Below are 21,797 nucleotides of genomic sequence, written 5' to 3'. Positions count from 1 at the left end.
TTTTTTTGTCTTTTTCTATTTTGTTAATGCTTAAATTGAATTCATTTTGCATGCACATGTATACATATATAATGCCATGATTTGTAATGTGTAATTTGTCAATTAATAAATATTTATATCTAATAATGTAATATAACTAATTCACTATATTTAATTGTGTCATAAACTACAAAATAACCAGTAGACATGATATGTCTGCTAGGGGGAACTACCCATTTGGCTTGTTTACAATGTGCAAGGCATGATTGGACGACACAATTAGCCATGGGAAAGTTGCAATAGATCTCTACAGTATGTGTCTATGGGATGCATGGTGCAGATCTATTGCTGTGAGCTTTAAAATAGCCATTATTTAGATTTCCAATAGACGTGTCCATGCCTAGCAGGTGTTTGATTAGTAATATTTTCTCTTGTTTATGTATCTAGTCATTGTTTCTTTAATCTTTGCTAAATTTTAATTTCTCATTTACATTCTCTTTGCTGTACCAGCTTTGTATGGAAAAAAATAGAGGTATTCATATGTTTTGTCACTGTTTTAACTTTAATGAAGTTGTAAAAAAGCAAAACTTTTGCTTAAAAAATATAAATTCTAAATTGGGTAGATATAAGTGGGTACGACAGACTTTAATTGGGGTCAAATGTCAGAATGTTATGAAATTAATGATAATTAATTTCTATTACTTTTTCAAAGACCCCCATTAAATATTCAAATGTCTTTACTGCTTGTAGATTGAAATCTTTTTTGTTTGCATATAAAACCCTTTATCCCGGTCAAAGTGAATAAAACACTGCACAAACAAAGTTTTCTTCCCTTCAATTTTAAAATAGACTTATGTAACCACACTAACATCAGTGTGTTATAACTTGAATACAGTTGCATAAGTATTTGAGTTATAGTACAGTATCAAAGCTTCAGAGAAGTTTCTGTTAGAAGTTTCTCTCTGAGAAATAAGTTGTTTTATCAACTTAAATCTGTTTAACAACACAACCGTGTTAAAGCAAACCATTATGTGTGACAATGGAGAAAGAAAGAAATGCTATTCCACGACTGTTATGGAACATTTTTTATATTTTTTCTGCATAAAATGTAAAGTAATTTTAAAACATTTTAATCTAAAATGGAAAATGTAAAAATGCTTTTTTGGGTTAGGCTTCACAAGGAGTAAACCACAAATAACTAGTCCAAAATAAGCATATTTGCTAAAGAAAATGGTTGTAAAATGCTTCAATATTATTTTATAGGTCAGAAATACAAAAGCAAATTTCCTTAAGTGTCTATCATGCCACTTTTCTTTTAGCATTTCTATCTTTTTCATTGTTATTCCTGCTAATTGTGCAAAAAAATATTTTCCTACAACAAAACTTGAAACTGTTGTGCATTTGAAAAAAAAGTTTCTCATTTGTGATACGATTTTTTCCCCATCTCGCCCAGCACTCATTCAGAGTATAGATGTAACTAGTTTAACCAACATTTCTGCTGTAGCTCGTGCTTGTCTGCTTAACTATGACTGAAAATCCACTGCACTCAAAAAGATTTAGAATATGACTAGAAGTAAAACGCCCCCAACCTTTATGTTTCCTTTCTGTTACTACATGTAGTATCTGAGATAACTCTATTGAATGTTGATTTTCAAGCAACTTTTAGTTTGAAATTTTGATTAAAATTAGGTTTTAACCTTTTAATTAACAGGTGGTAGTAAAACTGTTAGTTTTGTTTTGACTTAACTAGTAGTTTCTATGGTTAAATAGCATGGATGTTCTAATTATTTACCCTTTTTTTAAATTTAAGATAAATTCCAATCAAAATTCTTCAACTGGGTCCATCAGAAGCTATCAGGTCATGTGACCAGCAAAGTTTGTCTGCCTCTGACGTGTTCTAAAGATAGATTTTTACTGTTTAATTGAGCTTTTTCTTTCTATTTTTCTGGTTGTAAACTCCCCCCTTTATGATGAGATTTTCTATTAATTTATTTTTTACTTTATATTAAATTGAGAAAAAGAATATGAAACATTTCTTAAAATGATTTAAATATCACCTAACCATAACATACATTTTTAAAATATTATAATGATAAAAGTATCTATAATTTTTTAATGAAAGTATAGTTCGAGAATTCAATAGAGATCATTTTTTAAAAAAATGGGTTGCTGAAACTACTGGACATGCGCAGAAAGGGCTTTTATCTCTTTCCGCACTTCGCGCGAGATTCCACGAGAGGATAAGTTGAGGGAACATGGCGACGCCTCATCTGCTGAAGGTAGGATCCACTTCAATCCATTATTTTGTTTTTAACGCTCACTGAGGGACTTGTCAGCTTCGTAGCTTAATTTTGGCGTTTAGCTTTAACCTTAAGCAACAGCTTAGAGCGCACGTGCACTGTTGCGCAGGCGCGGTTGACATTAGCCGGAGGAGTGAAGTTGCATCTGGCTAACATTAGCTGCTTTTCAGTGATTTTAGCCGGGCAGATAGGAAGGCTTCAGCATAGAAGAATATGCGGGGGAAAGTGGAAACTAGAGAGAGATGAAAAACCACGGAAACGTAGAACTAATGTCAACGAACGGGAAGTAATCAACTCCAAAAGAACCGCAGTGTTTTAAAGGCTGTCTTTAAATCTCTTCTTTGTTGTGGCATCAATGAATCAGAATCAACAGCTTTTTATACTCCCCATAATAAAGGCAGATGTCTGAGGAGTTTTCGAATTTACTATTTCTGCCAAAGAAATCCAGGACTTTTGACTCAGTGATGTATTCATTTGTAAAGGAGGAATGATTCAACATTATCAGAAACACTTAGGAATCTTATGATCCAATCCTGATCTTTTCAGGCTCAAATCTTTCTTTTCATCAAAAGAATTGATTACACAGACTCATATATTTTATGAAATTAACTGAGCTGATGATTTCTTTGGAAGAAACCAAAAGCATGAGTCAGGAACCAGCTTTTTTTTAACCTTTATTTGGTACAAATGCTAAACAATTAGAACAGAGTTACAATGCTGATTGATTTGCATATAAATTAATTAATTAAAACATGTAAAGTGTAAAGAAGCAGTCTCAAGTGCTCATAAGCTAGATTTAAAAGCACTCATGGAGATGCATTCTCTTAGTTTCAGGTCTTTTAGCAGCATTTTCCACTGGGACAAAGCGCAAGAGCAGGGAAAAGCCTTTTCTCAAGTTCAATGTAGACAGAAGGAATAGAAAGCAACAAATTGTGTGGGATTTAACATATCTCTGCATGATTAGGTTATGAATGTAAGAAGTCCAACTATAGCTTTGTAAATAAAACTGTACCAGTGAGTTAACACTCTAGTGGACAGAGAGGGCCATCCCACTTTAAGGTATAGCTGACACAGATTCTGGTACGGAATCAGTCTTACTAAGACAAGGATCTACAACCTGCAGCTCCAGATCCGACTCTTGTATCTCACCATGGTGGCTCTTTGGCCAAACATAAAATAAGTCATGGAGACTGCTGACCCACCCAGCCATGTCGACCATCGGAGTCAGCAGCTCCCTGCTAATCTCCGTCTAACCCAAACTACCTAAAGAAAACAGATAAACAAAGCCTGCATACTAAGATTACCAAGATCCAACCCCAAACTAAAATAATAAAACCCAGCAGTGTAAGACTGCTGAGGACAAAGAGGGTAAAAGAACAAAATAAGTTATTTGAGCTTTTGTCACACATAAAAAAAAATCACATTTTGAGAGATGCTAGGTTCTTTTTATATTTTTGCTTTTGTTCGTGCCAAAAAATAGACATAATCCATATTTATTATTTAAAAAAAAAGAAGGTCATGAATGCAAATCCAAATTTCCTAAAGACTAAAGTGAGACTATGCGGCTCCTTCTAGGTTTTGATCAGTAGAAAATGGGCCCAAATGGCTCTTTTACTGTTAAAGGTTGCCAACCCCTGTACTAAGACACAACAGAGGCAATAATATAAAGCAGATCTCCATAATCTAAAATGGAAAGAAAAGTTACAGCAACAGGGCGCTTTTTAACTGCAAAAGAAAAACAGCCTGTGTGTTGTATTAAAAAAAGTTTACGTTTATTCACTAGGGACACAACATGGGGTTTAAAACTCAGTGTTGTCGAACAAAATACCCAGATATTTATAGAGATGAACAACCTCATCATCATCTGTCTTAATATTCAGTCAGAGATGACAGGAATGAGACAAAAAGGCTAGAACCTTTTGTTACAATCCCAAAGAACCTTAAATTATTACATCCTTTGAAGAGAACCAGATCCTGCAGAAGAAAAACATCCACAAATCCTCTCCGAAAGCCTCATGGATGCTTCAGTAGAAACGTAGCGCTTTATACAGAACTGGTTTTCTGATTTAAAAAAAACAAAACAACCCAAAAAATACCAGTTTATTATTTAAGCTCTTAAACTAAATGCAGATGATGACGGTTCAGCTGCTCCACCTGAGGCTGAAATGTAATGAGAATCGTCTGTTTAATTTTTTGTTTGCTTTAAAAAACAAGAAGATGAATGATTACCAGTGTGTGCAAAAAGTGTTTTTATTGAGCAAGTCTTTTCTAGCTAAACACCCAAAGATAAATGAGTAATTTTTTTTTTTTCCCAGAAGACTCTCTAACATGACGCGCCTCTTTGGGCATTCTTCTGAGAAGAAACTGAGTACAGCTTCCAAAAAACTCTAGATTCTTGCAGCTGATGCATCATTCACTTAAATTACAACAGACAGTTTTGGAGTCAGATTGAAGAAATATTCTAATCATGTGGGAAAATTAATACAGAGGATTTCTTTTTATTACATTCATTTGATCAGATTTTGAATATTAAAAGTATTTATTTTTAGTTTTATTAGAAATCTAGAAGTTTGTTTTGACATAAATATGAGTCTCAGTCGGGTTTTGGTCGTTTTAGCTTTTGCTGACCAACTTCATTTAATTTTTTCCAATATGTTGTTTGTGAGATGCTCCTCCAGGTTTGAGGATGGTTTTAATGATTAAAATGGTTGTTGAAATTAGTGTCATGTGACTCTCAAGGCACCCTCTCCAGATGGCCTTTGTTCTTTATGCAGTTCCAGCTACAAGCTCGGCTCTTTCAGGAACTTTGAGTCCGACAATTCCTGGAGAGAAGTTTCTCAGAAAGTCAGCTTACGAGCTGTATGAAGAATGAAAAAGAAAAGCTTTAATCTTCTTAATGTGTTCACTCTTTTAAAGTCCACCGTGTTCCTGTCTGTTCCCAGAACAAAGGCTCCCTGCAGTTTGAGGATAAATGGGATCTGATGCGTCCCATCGTCCTGAAGCTCCTGAGGCAAGAGTGCGTCACAAAACAGCAGTGGTTTGACCTGTTCTCGTGAGTTTTCAGACACTCTTTGCTTTTAAAAAAAGTAGATTCTTGAAGCTGAAGATCAACAGAAGCGTTTCTGTCTTTGTTGCTGCAGAGACGTTCATTCAGTTTGTCTGTGGGACGACAAAGGTCCGGCTAAGATCCACCAGGCCCTCAAAGAGGACATCCTAGATTTCATCAAACAAGCACAAGCAGTAAGACTCCGTTTGCTGTTAATGATAACTGGATTCCCATAAGACTCTCCGTCAGCTCTTATCAAAGTTTTGTGGCTTCCGCAAAACTGCAGATTAACTTGGACTGAACTTCAGTTCGCTCTGAGATTCCTCAGTTTGATACAATCCGGTCTCAGAGTGGAATAACTGGACCACAACAGCCTCTGTCGCTGATGGTCACATGATATAAACCAAGATCCAACAGCCTAAATGTCTTAAAAGCAATTTTTCATGTTGATCTTAAGCCTCTGTTTCCAAAATCTCCTCTGAGGGGGCGTGGCTCTTGGAGCTGATCTGAGCAGCCCCGGCCCTGGGTCCTAATGTCTCCCTGATTGATTCCATTGACTCAACAGCGGAGCTACAACAGTTGATAAAACCAGCTTTAGTGCTTTTGTAAAGCTGTAGAAAGAAAATATAAGAATCCTTAAACCCCATTCAAAAATATTGCTTTTGTTCTATTTGCAACTCTTAATGAATCTTGATGATTTTTTAAATCTGTGTCAATAATTATACTAATAACTCAAAAACGTGAGGGGGGGGGGGGTCTTTGCACAGGGGAAGCCGCTCCCCTTCCTGCTGTATCTCCACCCCTGCATTGGCTGTAAATGAGGAATTAACCGCTGGTTCCAACACGCCGCAATCCCATAAACTTCTGTAGAGAAATAAACATTTCTATTTGTCAGAATAATCATTCTTGCTCTGATACCTTTCTTTAATATCATTTGGTAATCCTAATTTTTTTTATTATATTTTTTAAGTTATTCAAGTTAGAAACTGACCAATTAGATGTCTCAATTAAAAGTGGCCGGAGCCTCCTGGCCGCTATGTTCTAAAACGCTTAACAGATTTGGTGTAGCCTGCTTTCGAGTGGTTGAGATGTGGCATTATAACAAGCTCACTTCTGATTGGTGAGAGTAGTTGCCGTAGGAACAGACCGACTTGGACATATCACTGCCTACTGATGGCGGCGTCTTTATCACAAAAAATGACAATTTAGTTTGGTTGGGCTGGAAGTGAACCATTTTCTCACTCACTCTGTGCACTTCTCATAAACTGTCAGTCATAAATTAGCAAAACAGCTAGCATGTAGCTGAAATAGCTAAACTCCAAAACAGCCTAAAAAATCTTCGTAAATGCTTAAATAGTCCAAAAGGCTAGCAGAATTCTAATTTTTATGAGTGCAAGATAACAATAAAATAAAATGATCTGGAGGGCCGGACATAATTACCCAGAGGGCCGGATCCGGCCCCCGGGCCTTGGCTTTGACACGTGCTTTAGTGTGACATCAATCTCTCTATTATCTGAACAACAATCCATTTCTCCCTCTTCTCCTAAGCGGGTGCTGAGCCACCAGGATGACACGGCGTTGCTGAAGGCCTACATTGCAGAGTGGAGGAAGTTCTTCACGCAGTGCGACATCCTGCCCAAACCCTTCTGCCAGCTGGAGATCACTCTGATGGGGAAGCAGGGCAGCAACAAGAAGTCCAGCGTGGAAGACAGCATCGTGCGGAAGGTGAGGAGCAGCTCCTGTTCTGAGGGTTTAAAGGTGGACCGACGGTTCTCAGATCTTCTGTGTTTCACCTGCAGCTCATGCTGGACACCTGGAACGAGTCCATCTTCTCCAACATTAAAAACAGACTTCAAGACAGCGCCATGAAGCTGGTCCACGCCGAGAGGCTGGGAGAGGCCTTCGACTCCCAGCTGGTGATCGGAGTTCGGGAGTCCTACGGTGAGAAGCTGGGAGAACGTTTCTCTGCCAGTTTCTCCCAAAGCTGATGATTGAGATTCCTTTTTATTTTCTCTGAGCAGTAAACCTGTGCTCCAACCCTGAAGACAAGCTGCAGATCTACAGAGACAACTTTGAGAAGGCATACATGGACTCCACCGAGAGGTTCTACAGAACTCAGGCACCGTCCTACCTCCACCAGAACGGCGTCCAGAACTACATGAAATATGTGAGTTTCTGTGAAAGATGATGCTGGATTTCCAAATGTGAGACCCGATCCACAGATCTGCTGATCTCTTTCCTCCTCTGGTGGTTCTTGAGTATCATCTGAACGCTCTCACAGTCGGAGCCTAAAATCTTCTGACTCAACATCTCTTGATGTTTTTGGAGCGTTTTCAGGCATAAATCCATCTCTGTATTCTCTCCTTCAAAAGTGTCTCCAGAACAGTTCGATCATCAGGACTTTTTGACGTTAAAACATTAAATTCTAGAACCATCTGGTCTCTGGTGGCATTCTGGCATATGTGACTGCAGGCTTTACTTCTTTCTCTAAACCAGGGATCTGCAGCCTTTAACACTAAAAGAGCCATTTAATCTAGTTTCTTACAGATCAGAACCCAACAAGAGCCGCATATCAAGACTCACTTTATCGTTAAAAAATGCACTTTATTTATTATTTCTTGTCAATTACACATTAATTTATAAATGTAACTTAAATATTACAATAATTAAATTACAACAGTGTCTATATGTTTATATACATATATATAACAGTTGTAACTTATTTTACTTTTGACAGAACTGGGATTTTGATGTACCGCCATCATTGTTTTCCCTTTTACTCTTAGATATAAACAGTGTTTTAGTTGAATCTATATATTAAAAAAAAACTTGAAACATTTAGAATAAACTGAGCTTTTTTATTGTCATTCTCTAAGATGTGAGGCACAAAACACTTAACTCTAAAACCTTTTAAAGTGCATTTGTTCAAAACTTTAACCTCTTTAGTGTAATTTACCAAAATAAAACAACACTTTACTTGAACTATACATTTAAAAACACAAATTTAAAGAACATTTCTAAAAATTGCAGATCTTTTATTGCTGGTGCTAGATCGCTGATGCACGCTGATTGAGTATGGCAACCAAAATGGGTCAATAATCATGCTATATAATCACTATTCAGCCTCATTTCCACCAAACCCGAATGTTTTTTTGTTTTTTTTCACTATTCAGCCGAATTAAAACAACTTAAATTTGTTTTAAACTATGTCAGATGTCACGGTTTGCTTCTTTTTATTTTGAAGTTGAATTACTGTTTTTGACAAATGTGTTCTGGCCCTGAGATAAATGTATGAGATTACATGCAGACACTTAATGATAATATTAGTCTGTTAGAATCTTTGTTTTGTTTGAGGGTCTAGACCTATGACATGCACACTTTGAAGGATAATCCATAAAATAAGCATTTTTTTAATTTGAAAAAGTTGTGCAAGATGAATTCTAGAGTATTAATATTTAAAAAATAACGACAAACCCAACACCCTCATTTGATATTCGGTCACTATTCGTTATTCGGCCAAGCATTTGAATTATTATTTTAAAATTTTCACTTCAGGACATCCCTCATAAAAATGGATGTTTGTCTAGAAAAAAATAATGAATGCAAATAAAGTGTATTTTTAAGACTGTGCTTAAATGAACTCTGTCTCCAGGCAGAGTCGAAGCTGAGGGAGGAGGAGAAACGCGCTCTGCGATACCTGGAGACCAGACGGGAATGCAACTCCGTGCAAGGAGTGAGTACTTCATGAGAAGGTTCTGAAACCTCTAAAAGCGTTTAACAGAAAGAGTCAAGAACAGCTTTTACCTCTTTATCTGATAGAAAAGTTCTTTATTTTTGTACAAACTGTCTTAGAAAATGTTCATAAACAATAAATGACGTCCATGAAAGCTGCTAATTTTGATTATCTAACCAGTTTACAGTTGAGAGTTTATGTTGAATACTTTTTATGCTCTTTACTACAGTTCTTTCAGCCTTTTTTCTTTTTAATTTTATTTATAGAATCGCTGAATTAATCTTAGTCACATTGCCACAATATTTCTGCTTCTGTACCAGTAATTTACCTGTCACTGAGTTTTTGTTAACTAATGAATTCTAAGGATTCATTTTGTTTATCAGTGGTTTAATTTATCATTCTTGTCTCATGGAGTCTTCATTTTTCTTCACTTATTTTTCCCAAAAAACATTTTTTTTAAATGTAAAAAGCATTTTTAAATCCAGCGGAAGTTTTTATTTTATTTGTGTGCAGTTGATGGAGTGTTGCGTCAACGCGCTCGTAACGTCATTCAAGGAAACCATCTTAGCCGAATGTCCGGGAATGATCAAAAGAAACGAGACGGAGAGTGAGTACCAACATTCTGCACCAGTCGACATAGAAATGATCGCTAAATCATTCTTTTGACAATCAAATCTCAGTTATTATTTAAATAGTTTTTCATGAGTTCAGAAAGCTCAGAAACATTTCGAAAAGTTGCTTTAGTGACATTACATCCGGACGTGATGGCGACTGGTGAGGAAAAAATCTGATCTCATATCAGAAAGCCCCGCCCCTTTGTGTCCATCTGCGCCAAAATCTTCACTGATGCATTTCTGCCTATTGAAAAAAATAATAAACTGCATCCACTGTTGTTTTGTAAAATTTTCAATAGACGTCTGTCCTTCACTGGCAACAGCAAACCTTTGGTGCATCTTAATAAGTACCAGCCCTGGTGTAAAATAATACCTACTAACACACGTTTATGACCTTTTGACTTTTTTGTACATTTTTAACATTAAGACAAAAATGTTTTTCCCAAAAAACATAAAAAAACTCTCACAGCTTTAATGTTTTCTGGCTTTTAAAGGCAGAATTAAATCCACAAAAACGTAAAGGAGATGCTGCTCAAAATACTGTGAATAAATTTGGATTTTTATGTTTTGCCAAACATTTCTGATGCTCTTTGGTTCTGGAATCGCGACTTGGTCCACATTTGCTATAAAGCAAAAGTTTCTTCCCTTCAACCGGATCATCAGAGTCTAGAATTTCTTCTGAAAATTAGCTGGTGCTTCTTGAACGTTCTTCCATCATTTAAACGTATGAATCTCAGCCATAAATAATCAGGAGTGTTGAATGAAATGTTCATAAGTGAGAGCGCTGCTTGGTTTCTGTCTTCCATTAAGCAGCCTTCTTTAATGGGTTGTGAGTCGGAGCAGTTGGTTTTTACAAATCGCTCCTGCCGTAATGGATTTTAAAGCAGCCGATATTCTGCTGCTTGTATAATGTAGTTTAATATTCCAGGTCTGAGCCCGGTAACACCTCTGCTGAAACTCACGTTTCATTGTTCAACCTTCAACGTGAAAACAGCTTTTAAGAGGGAGGGAAAATGTCATCTGGGAGGAAAGTGACCGACTGTTTCCGTCCCAGAGCTTCATCTGATGTTCTCGCTGATGGACAAAGTGCCGAGCGGCATCGAGCCCATGCTGAAGGACCTGGAGGAGCACATCATGAGCGCAGGCCTGGCGGACATGGTTGCTTCTGCAGAAACCATCACCTCTGTGAGAGACGCGTCACTGCTGCACAATTTTTCTACGTCTAAAGAAGAAAATGATGAGAAGATGATGAGAAAATGTCTACTGGTTCTGAAATAAGGAAAAGGTTCCCAGAAAGGCTCAACATTTAAATCTATATTTTGTAAAATGTTTGATAAAAGTTCATGTAGTTTGTTAGTTCTGGGTCAAAAAGTGTCTGTGAGGACAAGTCCAAACTTCTGTAGAGCTTTGAATGAGGATTTACTTAAAAACACACAGTTCATTATGTCATTTTATTTATGTGCTTCTATTTCAATCATTTTCAGATCTGATGACGAATAGACTAAATATCCTAAGAAGAAGGTTCATGTTGCTGCATTTTGCTAAATGATTTACAAAAAATGTATTTTCTGTTTCCTTATGAAGGTTAGAGAACTGTAGATCCTTAAGGACCTGCTTACGCCTCTGTTCTGTGCTGCAGGACTCAGAGAAATACGTGGAGCAGCTGCTGACGTTGTTCAACCGCTTCAGTCGGTTGGTTAAAGAGGCGTTCCAGGACGACCCGCGCTTCTTAACCGCCAGAGATAAAGTGAGTCCGCAACGCTCGTTGGGCCTTGAACATCACATCAAAGCTCACCGTTCTCGCCTCTTCTTCCCAGGCTTACAAAGCGGTCGTCAACGATGCCACCATCTTCAAACTAGAGCTTCCAATGAAGCAGAAAGGGTGAGGAGCTCGGACGCCTCCTGCTCGCTCTGGCGGTGAACCGGAGCCGTGTCTGACCACCTCGCTGTGCTTTCAGGGCGGGCCTGAAGACTCAGCCCGAGTCCAAGTGTCCAGAGCTGCTGGCCAACTACTGCGACATGCTGCTGAGGAAGACTCCGCTCAGCAAGAAGCTCACCTCCGACGAGATCGAGGCCAAGCTCAAGGAAGTGGTTCGTCCAAACGCAGCTAGATGTTACATCTGAATGATCTGCGGTCCTGAACAGTCGATGTGTCTAGTCGCAGGAAACGCGATCCAAAATGATGTCATCAAACAAAACCGCCTTGAAAAGATGAACTTTTGCACTTTTTGCTCAACAGGACTTTTAGTTTAGCAGCTTTAGCGGTCCTGCGGTGCATCCGTCCAAACAGAGATCATGAGTCGCATTAATAAATATAAACTACAGCTGGGTTTCCAAAACTGATAGAAGAAAATCTAACTTTATTTTGAAAATAAAAGCTACAAGTGGCATTTTATGACTTACAGGTACCCCCCCCCCACCCCTGCATGGACCCTCCCCTTCAGGGCCAGAGCTGCATGTGTCAAATTCATGAAGAAAAAAACACTTTTTTCAAATTGGCAGCTTTTCTTTGGCTTTATCTTCTTAGCAACCATTTTATTTTTTGGTCACCTGGTGGTGACGAACAAGTTTATGTTACATTTAGAAGAATCGACAAAAGTACATTTTTGGATTTCCTTAGCAACGGACGGTTTTTGTTAACCATGTCCACATTTCTGATATTCACGTTTCTGCGTTCAGCTCGAGCCAATGATTTATGAGTTACATTTTCACAACATTATGGTAAAAAATCAATGAGTAACTGGGGAATGCAACTTTTGCGAACGCGTCACGCTAACGCCGCTCAAAATTTACGACTTCTAAATCCAACAATTTTTCCCCAAGCAGCTTCCCAATTATCCTGGAGGAGTTAGATGGGGACAGATTGAAATTCATTGGAGGAGTTTCATTTTATAGGGATTTTATGAAAAAATTCAAGATTTTTCCCAAAGTCAAAGTTCGATAAAACTTTGGTTATGGTTGTAGACTTAAGTTGGCAGCAAATGTGTGACACTTCCTGAAGATCAAAGTTTGTCAATTTCCCCAAATTGTATGCCAAAAAAAGTCATAGGTCCTTTAGGCATCCCATAAAATTTCCAAAACTTAATTTGTTGCAAATTCTTGTGTTTTTTAACAAAAATATGTTTTCTGTTGACTTTTAAAGTTAGAAATCAAAACTTTATTTGTAAAAAATTGTAAAAAAAAAATCACCCGTCAAGGAACGATAGTTTTTGAATTAAAAAAAATCAAACCAAGCTTAAAAAAATCCTCTTTAACCGAACAGGATTGCTTCTTTTATCGACTATTATGTCTGTTCCTGTGCAGCTTTTAGTGCTGAAGTACGTCCAGAACAAAGACGTCTTCATGCGCTACCACAAAGCTCATCTGACCCGCCGGCTCATCCTGGACATCTCTGCCGACAGCGAGATCGAGGAGAACATGGTGGAGTGGCTCAGGGTGCGTCCTCCTGTCCGGTTCACACAGTTTTCAGGGTTTTCTATTGTTAAGACTCAAGTCTGTTTCTTCCTGCAAATATTGATGTTTTTATATTAATAAAAAAGAAAATTCGATACATTTTTTGTCACTAAAGGATCTTTTTGACACATTTAAGTCATTTTTTATTTCAATACAGCAAGTCAAATTTAAATAGTAACTCAGTAGGGCTGTTTATATGTATTTCACATTTGTGACTGATGAATATTTACTGTTTTTTGTGTCTGTTTCAAATTAAAAGTCATAGTTTTTGAGCAAAGATAAAATCAGGTCATTTTATTCATTTTTATGTACTTTAACTTTAGGTTTCTAACTAAATCTACTTTTGATCTTCATTTTTACAACAATTTTTCTTTAGTTTCAAATAATAAAGTAAATTAATAATTAATTTTATTATAATGTTTTTTTTTTATATTTATTCTGAGAGCTTCAGCTGACAAAAACATGTGAATTTCTGGCTGAAATCCTCCCATCAGATGACGTTAACCCTGCGATGTCCTTCACAGGAAGTGGGAATGCCAGCTGATTACGTTAACAAGCTGGCGCGGATGTTTCAGGACATCAAGGTGTCGGAGGATCTCAACCAGTCCTTTAAAGAAATGCACAAACACAAAAAGCTGGCGTTACCGGGTAAGGAGATCCTCGTGAGTCTTTGCTGCTTCACTTTTGCTGATCTGTCTGAAAATGTCCTGAAGTTCTTGTGTATCTGAGGGGGTAGATTCCCCAAATCCTCTTGTGTTTTGTGGAAAATTTTTTGTTTTTAAATTGTTCAAAGTTGAGTCAAAAGTTCTTCAGACACAGCGTGCGGCCACACCAGCAGGTGAGGGTTAACTAAACAAATCGGCTTGTTGACGTTCGCTCTCACGCTGTGGAGCAGAAACACAGCAGCTTCTCACGGGTTCCAGTGAAGGTGTGGATGACCTTCACCGGCTGAGAGCCAAAAAACAAATCCGCTGTTCTTCACTGCTCCAGATGTCATCAAACCAAAGTGCTATAGCTGATTTCTTTTTTTTTAGCTCTCTGCACAAATAAACTAATTAGAGGTTTCGATTTAAGTTTATTAATTAACAGTAGAAGTTTCAAAAGTTTCAACTCCAAAATTAAAATAAACGGCCTCTGAAATAATAAAAATTCCTCAATTTGGAGTTTCTCTATAAGAATCGACCACAAACTGTAGAGTTTATGTTATTTAATCAAATAAATTTAGCAACAGTTTGGACTTTTTAGTCATTTAAATACTTACTTGTGCTTTAACTAGATGTTTTCTCCCCTTTTTTAAAAGATCAAAATCACCTGTTGTTTGTAGCCTCTTGATTCTTAAAAAGTTTTTTTCTTTTCTTCTTCACTCTGATCAGAAATGAAGCTTAAACTGAGTCTTTATCATTAAACTGAGTTTCAGTTTGCAGCTCTGTGCAAGAATTAAAACTTTTTTCTCTTATTTCTTCTAAAAAGTTACATTTAATCAGACAGAACATTGTTGGGATACCAATTATTAGTAGAACAAAAACATGAATTCCTCAAACTGACCTCATGCTGATAAGAAAGTCTGGATTCTTGTTGAATGAAACAATGTAAAGGTCGTGTCACACTGACGCTGCATACGATGTGCGTATTGTCCACGTGTGTCATTTCTGTCTTTTGCCATACATCTAAGTATTTCTTGCATTTGACATTCACCGATGTGCGCAGACGTCCGTCCAGAGTTTCAGCCGACGGGTCTTTACCTAAATTCAGTTTTTGTTCAAAATTTTTGGTCGGTTGAGAATTACGTAGTTTATGTGTATTTTATGTAGTTTAAATGCAATTATTTGGTATATTTGATACAATTGAGCATGATTTTTGTGTGTTGCATATGCAAAATTGTGGCTTTCCACGATTTGTTTTATTTGATCTGGTTAGAAATGGTTTATTTCAAGCAGTAAAGCAAAAGTGTATGTGAAATACATCAATAGAGGTTTACATGTCAGACAGAGGATAACAAGGCATCAGATACTTGAGAGGGAATTGGAGGAAGTGAATTTATATAATCCCACACCTCTAGCAAGCCATTTCCTTTACATTAATGATCATTTTCCGGTCCATAACTTCTAATCAGATGGTTATACCTTACTAACATAGCTACAGGTCATTAAAAATCTTTGTATATCTATAAATCACATCTAAGGCACATGTGTCAAAGTTAAGGCCCGGCTAATTCTATCCGACCCTCCAGATCATTTTATTTTATTGTTTTTAATGACATAATGTTATTTTGTGCTCATTTCTAACTTGTATAATTTTGACAAAATATATTTTTATGGAAAATAAAATATTACAAGTTATTTAAGGTTTAAGTTGATTTATTCTGGAATAATATTCCTGCCTTTTTATTATTCCTAATTGTTAAAAAAATGTATGTTTTTAAATGTCAGAGGGTAACGAGGCATCAGTGCGTCGTGGCTGTGTGAGACGGCCTTGAACGTCCGAATGCGTCTGACCTAAGAACGGCGGTTTAAATAAAGTTTTTCCACAGCCGACTCTGTCAACATCAAAATCCTGAACGCGGGGGCGTGGTCGAGGAGCAGCGAGAAGGTCTTCGTTTCTCTGCCCACGGAGCTGGAGGACCTGATCCCGGAGGTGGAGGACTTCTACAAGAAGAACCACAGCGGCAGGAAGCTTCACTGGCATCACCTCATGTCCAACGGCATTGTGAGTTTCACCGCTAAAGAATCAGAAATCGTAATCGGCAGCTGACTTCCTCCTCCCCTCTGATGTTCCTCCAGATCACGTTCAAGAATGAAGTGGGTCAGTATGACCTGGAGGTGACCACGTTCCAGCTGGCCGTGCTGTTCGCCTGGAACCAGCGGCCCAGAGAGCGGATCAGCTTCGAGAACCTCAAGCTGGCTACCGAGCTTCCCGACGCAGAGCTGCGGCGGACTCTCTGGGTAACCGGGAGCGTTTGAGCTCGCCGTCTCCGCCTCCTCTCCTCTAACGCATTTTCCTTTCCTCCACTCAGTCTCTGGTGGCGTTCCCCAAACTGAAGCGGCAGGTGTTGCAGTACGAGCCGACGGTGTCCTCGCCTAAAGACTTTGCAGAGGGAACGCTGTTCTACGTCAACCAGGAGTTCTCGCTCATGTAAGGAACACGCTCGGTTTGTCTTTGTGATGCATTTAGACCTCCTTTTGCTCATCAAGCAGTAACGTGCTCTGCAGTGACTGCTTGATGAGTAAAAGTCTTCAACCAGACCCTAGACAGAACAAAAAAAAGTCACTAAAGCAGGGGTGTCAAACTTAAACACACAAGGGGCCAAAACACACCTGAGGCCACGGGCCGTACAGGATAAACATTTATTGAACACTCTAAAACTACACTTTGAAAACTTTTAAACAGTGATTTATGAACTAGATATATAGCATTTCATGCGTTAATGCTAGTGTGAATTCTGTGAGCTGAATTTGGCTGCTGAAGATGCTGAAGTTGATAGCTGAAAACGCTGAAGTTAATAGCTAAAAAACGCTAAAGCTGATGGCCTCCCAAAATATTAGCTAGATGCCAAAATAGCCTAAAAAATCTTAGTAAATGCCAAAATAGTCCAAAAAGCTAGCAGAATGTCAATTTTTAAAACTGTAACTTTTTCATATAATTATGAATAATAAATAGCAGGAATATTATTCCAGAATAAATCAATTTAAACCTTAAATAACTTTCAATATTTTACTCTCCATAAAAATATATTTTGTCCAAATTATACAAGTTAGAAATGAGCGCAAGATAACATCGGGTCATTAATAACAATAAAATAAAATGATCTGGAGGGCCGGATAGAATTACCTGGAGGGCCGGATTCGGCCCCCGGGCCTTGACTTTGACACGTGTGCCCTAAAGTATTTTAGATTATTTTTGTTTTATAGTCTGATTCCATAGGAAGTTTTATTTTGAAAAACCCCAAAATAAAAAAAACATGTTTCGAAGGAGCCATTAAGAAAACTCTCATAAAGCAACAACTTTGTCTGATTGAATCTTCATCATCTGTCAAACATTTACAGACTGTTTCAAATGTTCTTTTTTCATACAGGAACATTTTAATTTGAAAATTAGATTTTTTGGAAACCAGAAGTCTAAAGAAAAAAAAATCAAACGCCAACTTTAGTCCAGTTAAGATTGGCCTCTGAAAATATTGTTTGATTGATTCATCTGGTTTATTTCAAGCATAAATTGTAGACAATACAAGACAACATCTTTTTTATTTTCTTTCTGGATTCTTTTTAAACCCTCGGTTTTTGATGGCCAGAAAATCGATGGAAAAACGTTTGATGGAAACAATTTGGATGAGAAAAAAACTCATTAGAACAGCTCGTTGATCGCCAGCCAATCAAATCATGTCACTGAGGCGGCATCAGAGTTTGCTAGACAGTGCGGAGCTAGCTCCAGTCTTTCTTCCAGATTTTTCCACTTAATTTTTTCCATCAAATTTGTGGACCACTGAAAATCAAGACTTCAAAAAACATTAAAATGTTTAAAAAATTTAGAATCTGATGGAACAGAAAAACTTCCATAGTTTTAAAATATAATTTCAGGAATTGAACAAGTTTATTTTAAATTTTCAAAAATGTAAAAGGACAGATAGTCGGCACTTTTAAAGCCACGTTTATACAGGAAAACAGACCAAAAAAAGTATACTTACTACTGTGTTACCCTTTAATGATGCAACATCTCTGACTATATCGGTCAAGTTTTTGTCTCTGAGGTTTGTAAATGTTGTGAAGCTGAAGATGAGTTTGCTGACTTCAGCAGCTTTTTCTTTGAATTCTCAGAAAGAACTCGAAGGTTCAGAAAAGGGGGAAGATCAACCTGATTGGTCGGCTGCAGCTCACCACCGAGCGAATGAGGGAAGAGGAGAACGAGGGCATCGTCCAGCTGAGGATCCTGAGAACGCAGGTATGCCGCCTCCTCAGACCTTTCACCTGTGCTGGTGCTCAGCGCCGCCGTTTCTCGCCTCCCTGTTTCCAGGAGGCCATCATCCAGATAATGAAGATGAGGAAGCGCATCAACAACGCCCAGCTGCAGACGGAGCTGGTGGAGATCCTGAAGAACATGTTTTTACCGCAGAAGAAGATGATCAAAGAGCAGATTGAGTGGCTGATAGATCACAAGTACATCAAGCGGGACGAGACGGACCTAAACACCTTCATCTACATGGCGTAGCGCGGCGTTGGCGTTGGTGGCGCCCGCGTGCTTTCAGCCTGACGGACACCAGAACACTTCCAGGCTCCCGTCCTTTGAGAGAGAAACTCACGAGCAGGGAATCCCAAGCTGTGACACAACCAGGTGGAACTCCTGCCAATACCTGTACAGAGATGAACGAGGCACTACAGGGGGGGGGCTGCGCCAAGTGGTTGTTTTTAGCTCTCCTGATCGCACAATTCAAAAAAAAAACAAAACCAGAGGAGCTCAAATGATCCACAATTATATTTGAAGAAGCTCCTCCCCTCTGCACTTGAAGGCGGAGCCTCCACATCATGTAGTTGTTTAATGAAGTCAGGAAAACTCCTTCAGGATCATGAAGCTGAACCTGAAACTCAACAGGGATCTCACACAAAGTGGAATTCGTCCAATGAAAACGCGCCCTGGGATAGAGGTGGGTGTGGCCTCTCACCTGTGGGAGGAGACTGAGGTCAGTATTACTCAATACTACAAACGTGAACGCTGCAGAGTGACGACAGAAGAATGGATGAATCAATAAACAGCACCTTATTTTAAACTAAAATCTGTTTTTTCATTTTTGTCAACCTTTATTGGGTTCAAATCGACAAAACTTTATTTAAACACAAAAAAGCACTAAAAGGTATAGAAAACATATTTTTTAAATAATTTACAGGAACAAATAGTCACCAGATCAGCCAGAAATCGGTGTGTTTGTATCTAAAAGAATACCGTAACTCTGAATTATTTTTCATTAATTTATATCTGCATCTGCACTGATTTTTATTTATTTATTTTTTACAAAATTGTGATTTATAATATGAAAATCTCAAATTTAGAAAAGTTTTCATACACCTATGAAATATACTTTACTGGCAGGAACTTTAAAGATTCTGATTGTTTTTATAGTTGGAGTAAAATTATGGGAATTTTTTGTCAAAATTCAAAATAATATGCAATTCTCAATTTACAATTCAATTTTCAATCTGATCATGCAATTTAAAAATGCATTTTCCAATTGGCAATTCAATATGCAGTTCATGCTTGGGGTTTGAAAATATATTTTGAAATTTAGAATTCAATATTAAAAGTTAGAATTCAATTTAAGGATAATTTAAAAAAAATAATATGTTAAATAAATAAATAAATAATCTTTGTGAGTTTTTGATGTCATAATTCAAATGACAACGATTCAATATGCAATTTGACCATTCATTCTGATAATGCAATTTGCAATTTACTATACAATATTTAAAAATGAAATTTCAAAACCTTCTTTGCTTTAAATTAATTTTAACTTAAATCTTTTGCATTTTAATTTACCATGCTGTTGTATGGCATCAAAACCCATGACAGCTTGAAATGCAGTTTCTTGTATTTTTATTTTTAACATTTTATTTTTAAATTGTCATATTGAACTGTAAATTTCAAAATGTATTTTCGTTTTGCAAGATCAAAACACAAATTTAGCAGTCAATTGAGATATTATATTAATGTTCCATATTACTTTGAGTGATGACTAAAAATAAACTTCCATGCTTAATGTATTTAAGACAATATGAACTGTAGGTGGCGCCAGAGCTCTGAGGACCTGATGCAGAAACTGCATTTTTTTCAGTTGTGAAATGAAGCTCTTAAGTTGCAGATGTTCCACGTTATAGTAAATGTGAATTATTACAAAATAACAATGACAGAAATGTCCTAAAATTGCATAAATGTGTTTATGGGATTTAAAAACCCAATATAGCAAAGGTGATTTAATTCAGATCAGTCATTCTGGTTTTCACAATTGCTCATATTTATTTGTTCGTTTTTCTTCTTGAATCTACCACCATAAGAACGACCAAATTAATTAATTTTCAAAATAAAAAAAAATCTTAATCTGTGGAATAAATATTTAATTTTATTAATTATTTTTTTTTTTCCTTTTTAAATGTTATTCTTTTAATTTTGTTTATTTAAATACTAAATAATCCACTAACGTTATAATTTATATTTTATTAACGACTGTATTTTGCGTTTTGTTGTGCCGTTTACACAGGCCTTTTAACTGCGCGCATGCGCAGTATCCGCACACGGATATCAAGAGGCAAAAGGCCACATGTAACTTCCTTGTTGCCCCTTCAAAATAAAAGGTCATAATGGGATTTGCTCCAAAACTTTTCTTAGAGGTAATTTTTTATTACATCTTTCTCTTTTGTCATCAAACTTGAACAAAAACAGCACAGTTAAATGAACTTTAAAGCTAACTTCATTGACATGTTAATATTAAAGATGATTCTGTGATTTCTTTTTCATATCATATTGAGTTTTTCATTATTAGAGCTAGACTGTTAAATTGTGATTTAAATTGGGTTTTTAAATTTGAGAACATTCTTACAAACATTTGTATCACTAAAGAAACTGAATATTCACTTCTAATAATTCTATTGAAACTTGGAGGGGAAGTCGATGGAAGATTACTTTGTTTGATTTTAATTAATTTTAATATTTTAATAGCTTTTGCCTCCCTTTTTTAACATTTCCACTTCTGTAAGTACTGTGTTTTCCAGGATGAGAATTGCACCCAAGGAAATTAAGCCTAAACTTTTCTACTGTGTCTAGAGTTTTTTCATGTCTTATGAATTTCAAAGAGAAAAAAGAAACATCACATTTTTTCTAAAGTTTCTTCCAGTTTATTTTGCAAAGATAAGCAAGATATCTTCACAACCTGTGCAGGTAGTCTGGAAAGAATGGATGAAGATCCAGTTTAAGACTTCAAAGATTCCCACTTGATGTTGGATTAAGAATCTGTTCTTTTTTGTTTGTTTGTTTTTCTCTTCAAGTTTATGCTTTAGGATTTTACCAAGTGCATGGCTTGTTTTTGGGGGGAAGATGCAGCTTTACCCATCCCAGCCATTAACTCTTCCCTGGGACCTTATGATTAATAATAATAATTCAGGGCACATGTTTGACTGTCTGATGCGGATTCTTTAATTTTTTTTTCTTCAAGAACAGCATCTTGACACTATCTCATTAATGTGTTTCCATTAATCCATTCATTCTTTTGTTTATTGGTTTTTAAGTTGTTTATTTATATAATTAACTTTTTTTTTGGTCCTCATAGGAGGTATAAGAATAGCTGCAGTTTTTATCAATACACCAGAATCAAATGTGGGATCAGTGCGTGATCTTTCATTAACCATGTATTCCTGCATCACCTTATAGATCAGTCCAACTAGGTTTTTTGTGGGTTTGCTTTGATGAAAAAAAGTAAATAAAAAAATAAAGCATCTTTAAAAAAAATTAAAGAATTTGGTTTGAACAGACTATTACGTCCAAACTATAAGCTAAATCATAAAACTTTTGTTATTTTGTGCAGTTTAAGCTCAAATTTTGCAATCAAAATCCTAATGTTACCTTTTCATTTGTGATGGTCATTACTGTATTTTAATTTATTTTTATTCAAAATATTTTTAAAAATTTAATTGAAC

General features: G+C 36.7%; 1 protein-coding gene across 1 annotated transcript; it reads left to right on the top strand.

Moving 5' to 3' along the window:
• Positions 1 to 2,186: 2,186 nt before the first annotated feature.
• On the top strand, positions 2,187 to 18,889 carry cul5b (cullin 5b). Its single transcript, XM_024266195.2, has 19 exons — positions 2,187 to 2,258; positions 5,222 to 5,331; positions 5,420 to 5,519; positions 6,874 to 7,050; positions 7,125 to 7,266; positions 7,347 to 7,492; positions 8,978 to 9,058; positions 9,572 to 9,665; positions 10,727 to 10,857; positions 11,312 to 11,419; positions 11,490 to 11,554; positions 11,631 to 11,763; positions 12,976 to 13,107; positions 13,650 to 13,773; positions 15,656 to 15,831; positions 15,906 to 16,067; positions 16,139 to 16,257; positions 17,937 to 18,060; positions 18,133 to 18,889. The coding sequence occupies exons 1-19, from the start codon at positions 2,235 to 2,237 to the stop codon at positions 18,325 to 18,327; spliced, it is 2,343 nt and encodes a 780-aa protein (XP_024121963.1). The 5' UTR covers positions 2,187 to 2,234; the 3' UTR covers positions 18,328 to 18,889.
• Positions 18,890 to 21,797: the final 2,908 nt, after the last annotated feature.

Source organism: Oryzias melastigma, linkage group LG14 (genome assembly GCF_002922805.2).
Source record: "Oryzias melastigma strain HK-1 linkage group LG14, ASM292280v2, whole genome shotgun sequence".
Taxonomy (NCBI): domain Eukaryota; kingdom Metazoa; phylum Chordata; class Actinopteri; order Beloniformes; family Adrianichthyidae; genus Oryzias; species Oryzias melastigma.
Note: the sequence above shows the minus strand (reverse complement) of the source record. Positions and strands in the feature narration are given on the sequence as shown.

Bases quoted from the DNA above. Each gene is read 5' to 3' on its own strand.
- cul5b (XM_024266195.2), top strand. From the start codon at position 2,235: ATGGCGACGCCTCATCTGCTGAAG. The intron at 5,332-5,419 runs GTGAGTTTTCAG...TTGTTGCTGCAG, and splicing joins CAGTGGTTTGACCTGTTCTC to AGACGTTCATTCAGTTTGTC. The intron at 5,520-6,873 runs GTAAGACTCCGT...TCTTCTCCTAAG, and splicing joins TCATCAAACAAGCACAAGCA to CGGGTGCTGAGCCACCAGGA.